Source organism: Stegostoma tigrinum, chromosome 19 (genome assembly GCF_030684315.1).
Source record: "Stegostoma tigrinum isolate sSteTig4 chromosome 19, sSteTig4.hap1, whole genome shotgun sequence".
NCBI lineage: Eukaryota > Metazoa > Chordata > Chondrichthyes > Orectolobiformes > Stegostomatidae > Stegostoma > Stegostoma tigrinum.
Genome location: NC_081372.1, coordinates 6,052,310 through 6,068,727, shown reverse-complemented (window position 1 = coordinate 6,068,727; position 16,418 = coordinate 6,052,310). Strand labels below are relative to the sequence as shown.

The 16,418-nt window shown below is 49.0% G+C and overlaps 1 protein-coding gene across 2 annotated transcripts in view; it reads right to left on the bottom strand.

The window, feature by feature from the left end:
* The window catches only part of psmf1 (proteasome inhibitor subunit 1), a 63,411-nt gene extending 59,421 nt beyond the window's left edge, over nt 1-3,990 (bottom strand). For both annotated transcript variants that reach the window (XM_048550374.1, XM_048550375.2), the window contains exon 1: nt 3,816-3,990. In XM_048550374.1, coding sequence (XP_048406331.1) covers nt 3,816-3,944 — 129 coding nt within the window. In that variant the 5' untranslated portion in view covers nt 3,945-3,990. The remainder of the gene's footprint in view (nt 1-3,815) is intronic.
* Nucleotides 3,991-16,418: the final 12,428 nt, after the last annotated feature.

Here is a 16,418-nt window from a genome sequence, read left to right as displayed (position 1 = left end):
GTGTGTGTGTGGGGGGGGGTGTGTGTGGGGGGGGGTGTGTGTGGGGGGGGGTGTGTGTGGGGGGGGGTGTGTGTGGGGGGGGGGGTGTGTGTGGGGGGGGGTGTGTGTGTGGGGGGGGTGTGTGTGTGGGGGGGGGGTGTGTGTGGGGGGGGGAGTGTGTGGGGGGGGGGGGGAGTGTGTGGGGGGGGGGGAGTGTGTGGGGGGGGGGAGTGTGGGGGGGGGGGGAGTGTGTGGGGGGGGGGGAGTGTGTGGGGGGGGGGAGTGTGTGGGGGGGGGGGAGTGTGTGGGGGGGGGGGAGTGTGTGGGGGGGGGGGAGTGTGTGGGGGGGGGGGGAGTGTGTGGGGGGGGGGGGAGTGTGGGGGGGGGGGAGTGTGTGGGGGGGGGGGGAGTGTGTGGGGGGGGGGGAGTGTGGGGGGGGGAGTGTGTGGGGGGGGAGTGTGTGGGGGGGGAGTGTGTGGGGGGGGGGAGTGTGTGGGGGGGGGAGTGTGTGGGGGGGGGAGTGTGTGGGGGGGGGAGTGTGTGGGGGGGGGAGTGTGTGGGGGGGGGAGTGTGTGGGGGGGGGAGTGTGTGGGGGGGGGAGTGTGTGGGGGGGGGGGGGAGTGTGTGGGGGGGGGGGAGTGTGTGGGGGGGGGGAGTGTGTGGGGGGGGGGAGTGTGTGGGGGGGGGGGAGTGTGTGGGGGGGGGGGGGAGTGTGTGGGGGGGGGGGGAGTGTGTGGGGGGGGGGAGAGTGTGTGGGGGGGGGGAGAGTGTGTGGGGGGGGGGAGTGTGTGGGGGGGGGGGAGTGTGTGGGGGGGGGGAGTGTGTGGGGGGGGAGTGTGTGGGGGGGGGAGTGTGTGGGGGGGGGGAGTGTGTGGGGGGGGGGAGTGTGTGGGGGGGGGGGGGAGTGTGTGGGGGGGGGGGAGTGTGTGGGGGGGGGGAGTGTGTGGGGGGGGGGAGTGTGTGGGGGGGGGAGTGTGTGGGGGGGGTGTGTGTGTGGGGGGGGTGTGTGTGTGGGGGGGTGTGTGTGTGGGGGGGGTGTGTGTGTGTGGGGGGTTGTGTGTGGGGGGGGTTGTGTGTGGGGGGGGTGTGTGTGTGGGGGGGGTTGTGTGTGGGGTGGGAGTGTGTGTGGGGGGGGGAGTGTGTGGGGGGGGGGGGGAGTGTGTGGGGGGGGGGGGAGTGTGTGGGGGGGGGGGGGAGTGTGTGGGGGGGGGGGGGGGTGTGGGGGGGGGGAGTGTGTGGGGGGGGGGAGTGTGTGGGGGGGGGGGGAGTGTGTGGGGGGGGGGGGGAGTGTGTGGGGGGGGGGGGGTGTGTGGGGGGGGGGGGGGTGTGTGGGGGGGGGGGGAGTGTGTGGGGGGGGGGGGGGTGTGTGGGGGGGGGGGGTGTGTGTGGGGGGGGGGAGTGTGTGGGGGGGGAGTGTGTGGGGGGGGGAGTGTGTGGGGGGGGGGGAGTGTGTGGGGGGGGAGTGTGTGGGGGGGGGAGTGTGTGGGGGGGGGGGGTGTGTGGGGGGGGGAGTGTGTGGGGGGGGGGTGTGTGGGGGGGGGTGTGTGGGGGGGGAGTGTGTGTGGGGGGGGAGTGTGTGTGGGGGGGGAGTGTGTGTGGGGGGGGAGTGTGTGGGGGGGGGGGTGTGTGGGGGGGGAGTGTGTGGGGGGGAGTGTGTGGGGGGGGAGTGTGTGTGGGGGGGGGGTGTGTGGGGGGGGGTGGGGGGGTGTGCGTGTGGGTGGGGGGGGTGTGGGCGTGTGGGTGCGGGGAGTGTGTGTGGGAGGTGTGTGCGTGTGTGTGGGAGGTGTGTGCGTGTGTGTGGGAGGTGTGTGCGGCGTGTGTGTGGGGTGTGCGTGCGTGTGGGGGGGGGGGGAGTGTGTGTGTGTGGGGGGTGTGTGTGTGGGGGGGGTGTATGTGTGGTGTGTGGGGGGTGTGTGTGTGTGGGGGGGGGGAGTGTGTGTGTGGGGGGGGGGGGAGTGTGTGTGTGTGGGGGGGGGGGGGGAGTGTGTGTGTGTGTGGGGGGGAGAAGTGTGTGTGTGGGGAGGTTGAGTGTGTTTGTGGGGAGGGGGAGTGTGTGTGGGGAGGGGGAGTGTGTGTGTGTGTGTGGTGGTAGTGTGTGTGTGTGTGGGGGGTGAAGTGTGTGTGTGTGTGGGGGGGAGGGAGAGTGTGTGTGTGTGGGGGGGAGGGAGAGTGTGTGTGTGTGGGGGGGAGGGAGAGTGTGTGTGTGTGGGGGGGAGGGAGAGTGTGTGTGTGGGGGGGGGGAGGAGAGTGTGTGTGTGGGGGGGGGGAGAGTGTGTGTGTGGGGGGGGGTGAAGAGTGTGTGTGTGTGGGGGGGGTGAAGAGTGTGTGTGTGTGGGGGGGGGAGAGTGTGTGTGTGGGGGGGGGGAAGAGTGTGTGTGGAGTGTGTGTGTGGAGGGGGTTTGTGTGTGTGGGGGGGGGAGTGTGTGTGTGTGGGGGGGGAGTGTGTGTGTGTGGGGGGGGGGAGTCTGTGTGTGTGGGGGGGGAGTCTGTGTGTGTGGGGGGGGAGTCTGTGTGTGTCGGGGGGCAAGAGTGTGTGTCTGTGTGGGGGGGGGGAAGAGTGTGTGTGGAGTGCGTGTGGGGGGGGAGTGTGTGTGGGGAGGGGGAGTGTGTGTGGGGAGGGGGAGTGTGTGTGGGGAGGGGGAGTGTGTGTGTGTGTGGGGGGGGGTGAAGAGTGTGTGTGTGGGGGGGGGGTGAAGAGTGTGTGTGTGGGGGGGGGGTGAAGAGTGTGTGTGTGTGGGGGGGGGGTGAAGAGTGTGTGTGTGGGGGGGGGGAAGAGTGTGTGTGGAGTGTGTGTGTGGAGGGGGTGTGTGTGGGGGGGGGGGGAGTGTGTGTGTGTGGGGGGGGGGGAGTGTGTGTGTGTGTGGGGGGGGGAGTCTGTGTGTGTGGGGGGGGGAAGAGTGTGTGTCTGTGTGGGGGGGGGGGAAGAGTGTGTGTCTGTGTGGGGGAGTGTGTGTGGGGAGGGGGAAGTGTGTGTGGGGAGGGGGGAGTGTGTGTGGGGAGGGGGAGTGTGTGTGGGGAGGGGGAGTGTGTGTGGGGAGGGGGAGTGTGTGTGGGGAGGGGGAGTGTGTGTGTGTGGGGGGGGTGAAGAGTGTGTGTGTGGGGGGGGGGGTGAAGAGTGTGTGTGTGGGGGGGGGACGAGTGTGTGTGTGGGGGGGGGGAGTGTGTGTGTGGGGGGGGGGAGTGTGTGTGTGGGGGGGGGGAGTGTGTGTGTGTGTGGGGGGGGGGGAGTGTGTGTGTGTGCGGGGGGGAAGAGTGTGTGTCTGTGTGGGGGGGGGGAAGAGTGTGTGTGGGGGGGGGAAGTGTGCGTGTGGCGGGGGGGGGGGGGGAGTGTGCGTGTGGCGGGGGGGGGGGGGGAGTGTGCGTGTGGGGGGGGGGGGGAGTCTGTGTGTGTGTGGGGGGGGGAAAGAGTGTGTGTGTGGGGGGGTGTGACGGATGAGCGTGAGGTGGAGAGTGTGAGGTGGAGAGTGCGGGGGTTGGTGAATGGGGTGGGGGGGGGTTGGTGAATGGGGTGGGGGGGGTTGGTGGGGGGGGTGGGGGGGGGTTGGTGGGGGGGGTGGGGGGGGGTTGGTGGGGGGGGGTGGGGGGGGTGATGAAGTGGAGCGCTGTTAGGGGCGGTCTGGACTTCAGGGCGAAGGGTTTTAGGCGGAGGCGGAGAACATGGCGGTGTGTGGGCTAAGGCGGGGTCACGTCTTCGGGCTGCAACAGGCCGAGGTCCCCGTCGGTTCGGGGGAAGCACTTTCGCTTTCACTTCCCCTCCGCCTGCCACCTCCCCGGCAATGAGCGGCTACCGGAGCCCCGAGGCCTGCTGCTCCTCCTCCATCGGGCCTCTCGCTCACCTGGTCCCCGGTCCCCAGGCACTTGAATCCCGCCCTGACCAGCTCCCAGTGCACGAAACAGACCAAGGCGTCCTGGGGAGAAGACACATCCTGGGCCACCGAGTGATAGAGCAACTCCAGGCCCGCCATGATGCGGGAGCGAGGACGAGCCTGTCGGGAGCGCGCGCGGGTTCACAGAGCGGTCACCACAGCAACCAACGGCCTCAAGCCCCAAAATACAAATAGAGAAAGAAAACAAATAACCGTAGTTAAAAATATTATTTACATTAGACACTCTGGGAATATCAAGGAAACAAAATTATGTTTTAAAAAAGAGTTTTAATGTTAGTTCATTTCATGTTGCTTTAGTTACCTCGTGGAACTTGGTGGCATTTGAGCCCCTTTCTGTAGGAAGGCTTTTTGGTTGAAGTGGCCCTAAGTTAATCATTCTCGTTGGTAGACAAAAATAATGGAAGAATTGGCAAAAATACACAGTGTTTACAAGGTTGGTATCAAAACTGAGAATCATTTATCATGAAAGATGGGTTTTATTAAGTAAAATCGTAATTTTTAAAACTGCAAATGCTGCGGACAACGTTGCCCTGAGGCATGGTATATTGGTGAAACGCTCCAACAACTGATGAATGGACACCATGCAACATTTGCAAACAGGAATGTTCCCTCCCAGGGAGAGAACACTTCAGTGGTCAAGGATATTTGGCCTCGGACCTTCGCTTAAACGTCCTCCGAGGTGGACTTGACATACACAACACCGCAGAGTTGCTGAGCAGAGGCCGATAGCCAAATTTGGTACCCATGAGGATGGCATCAACTGGGATCTTGGGTTTGTATTGCACTAGGTGACCCACCCCCCCCCCCCCCCCCCCCCACACACACACACACACACACACACACTCTCTCTCTCTCTCAGACACACACACACACCTCTCTCTCTCTCACATACACACACACACATACACACACACAATCTCTCTGTCTCTCTCACACATACACACACACCATCCCCCACGCGTGCACACACAAACTCTCTTCTTTCCCCTCCTCTCTTCACACACATGAATTTGTATTTGCAGAAACGTTCTATTTTGTTAAAAAAGGACAGTTTATAGACAGTCAATGTGGCAATTTATAAGTTCCTACTTTAGAAATAAAACCAGATTGACTTCAAACCAAAACACATTCTAAGCAAGGCCTCACACCTAATATGCATTGTCTGACCTAAAATGTGACCTCCACTTTACACTGATAAAATCTTTAGTTCCATCATGGCAGTGACTTGAAAAAAATTCTAAGATTTACCTATATCTATTAATCAATTATAACTTTCTAACTCTCATCAATTGTGTAACTCTTTGATCTTTTATTTATGGATTCTGTGTTCTGTGTGCTTTTTCTCACATCACCTGATGAAGGGGATGCAGTCTGAAAGCTTGTGTTTTCAAATAAACCTGTTGGACTACGATCTGATGTCATGTGATTTCTGACTTTGTCCACTGCGGACCAACACTGGCACTTCCAATTCTCAGTGGCCTTGCAACTGCCTAAATGTTCTAATGGAGGTGTTTAAAATGAATGAGGAATTCAACTGTGTAATGATTGGAGTGAGGTGGGCCAAGTGGATCTCATAGAATGAGTTTCCTGATAGGGTCTCTTAACCTGTCAAAATCAGGGAGTCCTGGCTGACAGATAGAAACAGGAGTTCTGCTCACTCTCGGAGCCAGCTTTCAGCTACCTGGATCAGTATCATGTGCTATGCACATGTAACTATAGGGTGACTTGGTGATGGGATACCAGCCTTTGTGAATTTATTTCAAATCTGGTGGAATTAGACAGTTCGTAGAATCCCTGCAGTGTGGAAACAGGCCCGTCAGCCCAACAAGTCCATATTGAAACTCAGAGCATCCCACCAGACCCATCCTGCATAACCTACCTGATCTACATATCCACATGGACACAATGGGCAATTTAGCATGGCCAATCCACCCAGCCTGCACATTTTTCGACTGTGGGAGGAAACCAGGGCACCTGGAGGAAACCAACACACACAGGGGGAGGCTGCTGTATTCATCCAGTTCACACTTTATTGTCTTGGATTCTCCAGCATCTGCAGTTCCCATTATCACAGACACGGGGAGAATGTGCAAACTCCACACAGACAGTCTCCTGAGGGTGGAATTGAACCCAGGTCCCTGGTGCTGTGAGGCAGCGGTGCTAACCACTGAGCCACTGTGCCACCCCCAAAAAAATCTAACACTTCACGAACTTGCATGTGATCCTTGTTGTTTTCCTTAAGGTGCAAATTGTGCAGCAACTGTAAAGGTATTATAACAAAGTGTGGAGCTGGATGAACACAGCAGGCCAAGCAGCATCTTAGGAGCAGCTCCTAAGATGCTGCTTGGCCTGCTGTGTTCATCCAGCTCCACACTGTTTTATCTCAGATTCTCCAGCATCTGTAGTTCCCATTATCTTTGTTAAGTTATTATGTAGTCTGGTCATAATCCATTTTCTCTAAGGTACTGTGTATAGCTGTACAAAATAATTTGAGGCTACCACGTGTTGAACAGGGTGTGCAGAATAAAGATAATTTAGAAGGATCATTAGATATGTAGAAAAATTATCTCCTGTGGACTATCAAAGAGACATAAACTCCAAGTTAGAACGAAGATATTCAGAAGCACAATTGAGAAGCATTTCAAAAAAGGTGGTGAAAGTCTGGAATACTCTCAGTCAAAACGTGTGGATGCTGTTGTCAGTTTTAAGACTGATTTTAAATTGGTTTTATTTATAAAGTTTGTGAGTTGTGACAATTTGTGTTGAATTTTGCCAGATAAACTAGGAGATGGGGAGTCTGATAAAATGGTACATTACTTGCTGGGGCCTGCTACCAGGTCCCAGTTACTCCCAACTATACGGTCGAAAGCCGTCAATGTACCCTCAGCCTGCAGTTGCAGCCTCAGCATAGTCACTGCTTGTGGTGGCACTGCTGAGTTGCTTGCCCTCTGATTGGACCAGAGAGCTTGGGGTAAGTCACCATCTTTATAGTGTGGTATACTCTGCGATACCTTGCTGCCCAGTGGACTGAGGTTGTCCAACATCTTCTTTCTAGTCTCTACTTTGAGACCATAAGCTGTTTGTCTCAGAGGCCCATTTGTCAAGTATTTCCCACATTTACTGATTTGTTTGAGATTTCAAGTACCTGCAATATTTTGTGTAAAAATACAATTTCATTAAGTAGAGATATCGAGAGATTTGGAGTAAAGGTTCATAAATGGAGTTAACATACAGATTAAGTATTATCTCAATGAATGAAGGAGAAGGCAATAGGTATTATCGCTGGACAATTAATTCAGTGACTGAGGTAATGTTCTGGGGACAAGGATTTGAATCCAACCAAGAATTCAGCTGAAATTAACTCTGGAGCATAATGATGATCATGAAACTGTTGTCAATTGTCTATTGTCAGGGGAAAACTCATCTGGGAAGCAAACTGCCATCTTCACCTAATCTGGTTTACCTGGAACTCCAGACCCACAGCAATGCAGTTGGCTGTTAACTGCCCTCTGGGCAATTACTTGGATGGGCAATAAATGCTAGACTAGCCAATGATACTCACATCCTGTGAATGAATGAAAAGGAATAGGCTCAAGAGGCTGAATAGGGTCAAGAGATTGAATAGCCTCTTGTTCCTTTGATTTAGACTTAGATTTTCATCTGGATATTAAGGTGCACCCATTTCAAAGAACTCATCATGTCTGAATTATTAGTCCAGGCTTCTAGATTACAAGAAAGACTTGCGTTGTATTGCCTTTGTTGCACCTCAGGACATTGAAGGACACTTTACTGTCAATAAAGTACTTTTGAATTATAGTTACTATTGTAAAGTTTTTTTAACTATTCACTCATGGGATGTGGACATCACAAGCTGATCAGCATTTATTGCCTGTTCCTAGTTGTCCTTGAGAAGGTGGTGGTGAGCTGCCTTCTTTAATCACAGCAGTCGATGTTTGTAGGTTGACCCACAATTCCCTGAAGAAGGAATTTCAGGACTCTGACTCAGCAACACTGAAGGAAGGGTGATGTATTCAGGATGGTAAGTGGTTTGGAGTGGAACTTGCAGGTGATGATATTCCCATTTATCTGTTTCCTGTGCTGCTGTTTAAGGATCCTCAGTGAATTTCTACAGTACATTTTGTAGATAGTACACACTGCTGCTCCTGAGTTTCAGTGGCAGAAATGTTTGTGGATGCGATGCCAGTCAAATGGGCTGCTGTGCCCTGGATAGGGTCGAGCTACTTAAGTGTTATTGGAGCTGCACTCATCCAGGCAAATGGAGAGAATTCCCTCATATTCCTGATGTGTGTTTTGAAGATGGTGGCCAGGCTTTGGAGAATCAGGTGGTCTGTTAATTGCTGCGGCATTCCTAGCCTCTGGCCGGCTCTTGTTTCCATTGTGTTTATGCTCTGAGTCTAACTGAGATTCTGATCAATGGTAACCCACGTATTTTGATCGTGGGGATTTAGTGATGGTAGGTAGCACCATTGAATGTCATGGGGCGGTGGAAATGGTCTGTGCGGCATGACCATTACTTGCCACTTGTCAGCCCAAGCCTGTATATTGTCCAGATGAACACAGTAGGCCAAGCAGCATCTCAGGAGCACAAAAGTTGACGTTTCGGGTTCATCAGAGAGAAGGGTCTAGGCCCGAAACGTCAGCTTTTGTGCTCCTGAGATGCTGCTGGGCCTGCTGTGTTCATCCAGCCTCACATTTTATTATCTTGGATTCTCCAGCATCTGCAGTTCCCATTATCACTGTATATTGTCCAGATCTTGTTGCATTTGAACAAGGACTGTTTCAGTATCTGAGGAGTTGTGAATGGTGCTGAACATTTTGCCATCCTCGGCAAACATTCCCACTTCTGACCTTATGATGGAGGGAAGGTCATTGCTGAAGCAGTTGAAGAGGGTTGGGCCAAGGACCCTACCCTCAGGAACTCCTGCAGAGATGTCCTGGAGCTGAGATGACTGAAATGCACAGCCACAATTATTTTCCGATGTCCAGCGAAGAGTTTGTCCTCTGATATCCATTGATACTCTGATGAAGAATAACCTAGACTCAAAGCATTAGCTTGATCTCCCTCCATGAATGCTGCCTGACTTTCTGTCATTTTCAACATTTTTTGTTTTCATCCATTGATTCCAGTTTTGCTAGGGGTCCTTGATGCCACACTAAATATTGTTCTATGTTCTAAGTCAAATGTGGCCATGATGCCAAGGGTTGTCACTCTCACCTAACCTCTGGAATTCAGATCTTTTGTTCATGTTTGAATTGGTCAGGAGCTGAGTGATCCCTGTGAAACCCAAATTGGGCATCAATGAGTAAGTTATTACTCAGCAGGTGCTGCTTGATAGCACTGTTGACGACACCTTCCATCACTTGCCTAATGATCAGAAGCAAACTGATAGGGTGGTAATTGGCTGATTGGATTTGTCCTGTCTGTTGTGTCCAGGACATACTTGGGCAATTCTCCACATTGTTGGGTAGATGCCAGTGTGGTGACCCTGCCTGGCTAGGGGAGTGGCAAATTCTGGAACACAACTCTTCAGTATTATTGCAAGAATGATATCAAAGTCCATGGCCTTTACAGTAGCCACTGCCTCCAACTGTTTCTTGATATCATGTAGAGTGAATTCAATTGGCTGAATATTAGTTACTGTGATGCTAGGGACCACTGGAGGCTAGGATTGATCATCTACTCAGTGAATGCTTCAGCCTTATCTTTTTGTGTTGGATTCTTCCATCATTGATGATGGGGATGGTTGTGAAGCCTTTTTTTCTAGTTAATTGTTTAAGTGTCCGTCAGCATTCATGGCGGGATGTGGCAGGACTTGCAGAGCTTACAGCTGATCTGTTGGCTGTAGGATCGCTTGGCTGTGTAAATCACTTGCTGCTTGTGATGTTTGGTATGCAAGTAGTGCGGTATGGTTGCTTCACCAGGTTGACACATTATTTTTCCGTATGCCTGGTGCTGTTCCTGGCATGCAGTCCTGCATTCTCTGTTAAACCAGAATTCATTCCACATAGGAAACATGATGACCGATGTATGCAAAGCTAGCTTCCACACATTACAAGGTGATGACGATTAGATAATTAGTTTTTTTTAGTATCTCTGGTTGTGGATAAATGGTGGCCTGGGGATAACTCCCCTGTTTTCCTCTGAAATATTAACACAGGATCTTTTACATCCATCTGCAAGATAAATTGGGATTTTCGTTTAACATCTTATTCAAATGTCTGGTAATATAATCACTCTACTGCTATATTTGATTGAGTCTTCAGCACAAAACAACCCACAGTTTGCTATGTCTTGGCAGTCTCACTGCGGAAGAAGCAACTATTACCATGTAGGTGATAGTGATAATGGGAACTGCAGATGCTGGAAAATCCAAGATAATGAAATGTGAGGCTGGATGAACACAGCAGGCCCAGCAGCATCTCAGGAGCACAAAAGCTGATGTTTCGGGCCTAGAAAGGGTCTAGGCCCGAAACGTCAGCTTTTGTGCTCCTGAGATGCTGCTGGGCCTGCTGTGTTCATCCAGCCTCACATCTCATTATCTATTATTACCATATAGGGTTACTTGTAGCTTCCTTTACTATGAGTTCAAAAATCAGATGATAAACCATAAAAATGCTGAGAATTACTTTATGTTTGAAGGAGAGTGAGGGAATTCTCCATTGTGTTGTGCCAATGTTTATCCCTCTGCAAACATCACTTAAAAAAAGCTTAGCTGTCCATTGGCATTTTACTGTGTTTGGGAGCTTGCTATGTGTCAATGCATTATTAATGCATTATAACTTTATAGCATTGTGGGATGTCCTGAGGTGCTTTATGAGTGCAAACTGCTTGTTCTTCAAATGGCCACAAAAAGGCATAGTCGGAGAACTTTGAAGCAAGTGCCGATTGCTTATCAATGAACCCTGCTGGGAAGTGTGTGTGTTATGGCATGTGTGAGTGAGTGAATGTGTGTAACAAGGATTGGCTTTTAAATGGATTTACAGAAAATAGTTGGCTAGTCAAAGTTCCAGAAAAGGAATACCTGTATTGTTAGTGGCAGGAGAAAAGAACATCCAAGAACCATCCTTATAAATAGAGATGAAATAAATCAAACAGCCAAAAAATTGCTAACGGGAGTCTGTGCTGAACAACTACCGAAAAAATATAGAAAATTTAAGAAATCAATGGGCTAAAAATAACTACTGCCCCTCAAAGAATTTAATCTTTCTTCCAGCTTATTTTTGTAACACTATGTCAAGACATGGAAGTGCTGATGTTGGACTGGGGTGGACAAGGTCAGAAATCACACAACATCAGGTTATAGTCCAACAGGTTTATTTGAAAACACAAGTTTTGGAGCACAGCTCCTTCATCAGGTGAATTGAGAAAGAAGCGCACAGAATTTATAAGTAAAAGATCAAAGGTTCACACAACTGATGGAAGACCCTTGAGAACGGCATCAACCAGGATTTTGGGTTCATGTCGCCCTAAAGGTGATCTCAACACACTACATACTCACTCTCTGTCTGCCTGTCTCTCTCGCTCTCTCTCTCTCATACACACACACACACACACACACACACACACATAAATTTATGGGGTGAATCAGCGTTTGTAGATACATTCTATTTTGTTCAAAAAGCATACAATTTATAGACAGTCAGTCAATGTGGCATTTTATAAATCCCTACTTTAGAAATAAACCCAGTCTGACTCCAAACCAAGACACAAACAGATTCTAAGCAGTTGTGTGACTTATTGATCTTTTGCTTATAAATTCTGTGTTCTATGTGCTTCTTTCTCAATTCATCTGACAAAGGGGCTACACTCCATAAACTTGTGTTTTGATTTAAACCTTTTGGACTATAGCCTGGTGTCGTATGATTTCTGACTGTATGTCAGTGAACAGAATCAATAACTATATCTTGCATAATAAAACAGAAGTGCGGGTGCTGACAATATGAAACAAACTGAAATTGCAGGAGAAACTCAGCATGCAAAACAAAATATGAAACTGAACCATGTAGGGGGTAAGAGCGGTGTTTAAGGGAGAATGGTGGTACAGTGACAATGTCACTCAGCTAGTGATTTAGAGGACCAGGCTAATGCCCAGGACACGGATTCAAATCTGACAACAGCAGGTAGTGAAACTTAAATCTGATTTATAAAGTCTGCAATTGAAGCGAGCCTCAGTAATGATGCTCACGGAATCATCACAGATAGCCGAATTCACTAATGTCTTTCAGGGAAGGAAATCTACCATCTTATATGGTCTGGTCAATATGTGACCCAGACCCACAGCAATGGTCCATCAATCACCTCAGTTCAATGATGCTTAGAGATGGTCAAAAAGGCCTTGTCAGCAATGCCCTCATAACATCAAAGAATAGAAGTCAATAGGAACATACTACCAGAAGCTTGATCAAAGAGTTTTTAAAGGGTGTCTTGAAAGGAAGAGGGAGATAGAGAACTTTGGTGAAAGAATACCTATGCTTAACAGCCCACACAGCTGGCAATGATGGAAGGTTAAAATCAATAATGCATAAGGGACCGAAAATTCTTACATTTGTATTTTATGCAATCTTTCGGCATCAAGGATGACTTTCTTCCGTCGCAGTTTAATCGGTTCTAAAATGACCGATTATTCTAGTGTGTGATTTGCAGTCTTTTCCATGTGCGAACAGCTGGTACTTGAAGGGCAGTGAGGTGGCTAGACTGGAGGCCTGCATGCCCCCTCTGTTGTCTTGCCCTTTCATTGGATGTGTCTAATGAAGCACCTGATGTGTTTTGTCACTTTCTGAATGACCTTCCTTAATTTTGATTGGTCACAAGCCAGTGTCACCTGTGAATTGGTGCAATGTTTGACCTCTTCAGAGATCCTCTTAAGGACATCTCTTAAGTGTTACTGTTATCCACCTGAGGGTATATTGCCATGACTGAGTTCACCATGCAGCAATTGCTTTGGGAGCCTGGCATCCAACATACAAATGATATGTCCTACAACAGGAACTTTGTTTTGGTTGAGGAGGGCCTTGATGCTGGAGAAGTTGGCTTGGAAGAGGACACTACTTTCGAACCATTTTTGCATGATGCTTTCACAGCCAACGGGTCTGACAAAGCACTTTACACCAATTAAGTACTTGTGAAGGAAGTTATAGTTGTAATGTAGGAAATGTTGTAATATTGGAAATACATCCATCACAAACAATAACAACAACAAAAACAAAAGGTGCTGGAAAAGCTCAGCGAAGCATCAATGAAGAAAAGAATCAGAGTTAACATTTCGGGTTCGGTGACCCTTCCTCAGATACAACCATCAGTTCACATACAACTAGCTCCCTCAAACAGTAGTTGGATAGTGACCTGATAATCTGCTTTTCTGACGATGCCATGGAGGAATGGATAGTTATCAGAACAGCAGTGTAAAACGTGCCTTCTTTCCTTCAAATATTGCTATGGCATCTAATCTACAGGGTAACAAAATAAGGGACACCGGCGTGAGTAATCATGGGCCTTAAGGGCATGGAGTTTAGGACTGAGAAGTGGAGAAATTTCTTCACTAAAAGAGAGGTGAGCCTATGGAATTCTCTGCCTCAGAAAGTAGTTGAGCGCAAAATATTGAATGTTTTTGAGGAGTCAGATCTTTTTAGGGCTAAAGTGATCAAGGGGTATGGGGAAAAAGTGTGAACAGGGTACTGAGTTGGATGATCAGCTGTGATGAATGGTGATCAGTCTCAAAGGACTAAATGGGGCAGTTGAGCTTGATGGCCTGACTATGTTGGGAATGTGGGGAGAGGCATGTGAGACGATTGGGCAGAGGGTGGTGACAAGTAGGAAGAGGGGTGTGGGATTCTGGAATGATCCTGGCACCATTTGAGTGCTGGCATTACCGTGGGTCTAGTGGAGAGAAAGTGTGTGGTATGGGAAGCAATGATTTCTTTATTATTCCTCTCTCGCTATTTACGTCAGTCTATCTCCATTGTTGATCTTATAGCTCTATATCTATCTTTGTATCCATCTGTATCTCTCTGTCCATATCTGTATCTCTAGCAATTAAATACATCTCTTGATTTGTATCTCATATTTCTTTATGTCTAGGTTGTAAGAATCTGCAATGAGTTGGAACCAGCCTGAGACTGGTAGTCCCAAACACAGATGAGAGGGTGGGACCGAGGTGAAAGGATTTGAGGAATATTTGTGCGAGGTGGGGGTGAGATGGCACGGGGTGAATTCAGTGATATTCATGACTAAGAGTGCTTTACTAAACAATAGGTGTTGAGAGAGCTAGGGTCCAGGAGTTGGTGATGGAGCCGGGGCAGGACAGGGAATGGAGATAGGGTCAACAGAGGTCAATAGGGTCAACTGAATCAGAGGTCAACAGGTAACATGGGAATTGGGGATGTACTAACACAAGGTAGAAAGCTGCAGTACATACTGTGCATGCATGAAAATCATCTTCAGATTAATATGAGGCCTTAGACAAAAAAAAATCCCAGTAGCAATGAACCCCGAACATGGAAAAATTGCCTCATTTGTGGCATGGTCTTTTAAAATTCTGAAAGAGTGGTTTCTTTGCTTTTATATGTACCTGTGAAAGCAGATATCTTGGTGTGCTGGAGGACTTGGTAGAGGTGTCAGAGATGGCAGAAGTGGGCTGTGGAGTGATTTCAAAACAAGGATCAGAATTTTAAAATTGAAGGGTAGCCAGAAAGGAGCGCTTGTGGGAAGGTGAACAAAGGGATGATGCTTGAACTGGATGGTACAAAGTGCAAAGTGGACAGCAGAAGCTTGTATATGCCAAGGTAGGATTTCGAGTTCTGAGCCAGAGTCTGGTAATGGTTGGCATTGTGGAGGAGAATTCCTTTCCCATTGCCATATGAAAGGGGACATTGAAGCAACATTGCAACTGGGTCCAAGAATTACCCCTTCTGCTGCTATGTCTTATGGTTAGTGGCATACCGGATTAATGTGATTGGGATGGAAAAAAGGCATTGAAATGGTCAACAAGCTATGGTCAAATTGAAAGGTGGGACAGGTTTGACAGGCTGAACTAATTTGATAGAAGCAGAAAAGGGGACAAGGCAGGAATGGAGTTGATGGTTTTCCGATCAGCTATGATCTCATTGAATACTTGATAAGCTAAATGGTCTACTTCTGCTCCTACATTTAATAGTCTTAATAGGCCAAATTTACTTCCTCTTGTTCTTATGAATGGAACTAAATAGAAAGCTCTTTCAAAGAATTGTCACAGGCAAAACAGGCTGAGTGGCCACCCCTGCTGTAAGATTTCATAAGAATAAAAACTAAGTGACCTCTGGATCTGACAGATGGTGAAAGCCCATGAGATACCAACCAATACTGGTTAGACATTTGAAAGCTTAAGGACCCACTTGGGAGATTCAGAGAGGAGAGGATGAAAAATCTCAGAAATAAACCCATTGGCTTTTCTCCCCAAAACAACAAAGTTAATATCTGTACGAAGGAAGACAAGGGATGGTCCTGGTCCAGAGTTGGCAAAAATTCAGCCTCAACTGGAGAATTAACTGTGCTTCTTTGAGTTGTGTAGAGGATCACAGGAATAAACTTGACATGATGATATATAAACATATATATGATTTTAATTTTGTGATTTTTGTGACAAAAATGTGAGTATTCACAACAAAGCAGTGCATTCACTTTCCCTTCACAACTCCCTTTCCATCTGAAGCAACCCTGGCAAAGAACGGCTTTGTCTTTACTGGCCTGGAATATTAATGTTGGTTTAAGGAATGAAGACCAATTTGTTGTTGGAGACTCTAAGAATGGGGACATAAGTTAGAAATTAGAACCAGCTCTTTCAGGGAAGAAGTTAAAAAATATTTCTCTTACTCTTCAGTACTCCAAGTTCTTGTGGTACAAGTTTTAATGCTCTTTCACAAATGCTAATTTTAAATCCGAGTTTCTTAGGTTTTTCTTAACCAAAAGGTTAATAAAGGTTATGGGACAAATGTGATTATGTGGACTTAAGTCACAGATCAACAATAATCTCGTTGAATGGTGAAAAAGGCTGAATGGGGCAAACATTTACTATTTTTATGTTCCCATGAATATTGATATGAATTAGGAGCTTATACAAACACAGGACTTGTTTTCACTTGGGAAAAATCAGGGTTAATTGTGGAGGGTAAAATAAGTACTTCAAAATACCTTTACTGTCTTGTCAATCCATGTGATTATTCTACAGTGACTTTAATAGAATCGTATGGTTTGCCACATGGTGACGGCTTCTTTCACATCTGTAACAGCGGCCAGGAAGAAGTCCAAGAAATTCCTGGACCTCTTTGTTTCCATTTCTGGTGACCACCTCGAAACCAATATCTACTTCAAGCCCACCAACTCCCACAGCTATCTAGACTTCACTTCCCCTCACCCACCTTCCTGCAAGGATGCGATCCCCTATTCCCAATTCCTCCGCCTGTGCCGTGTCTGCTCCAAGATGGGGTGTTCCACTCTGGCACATCCCAAATGTCCTCCTATTTCAAGGACCGTAGCATCCCCCCGCTGGTGATTAA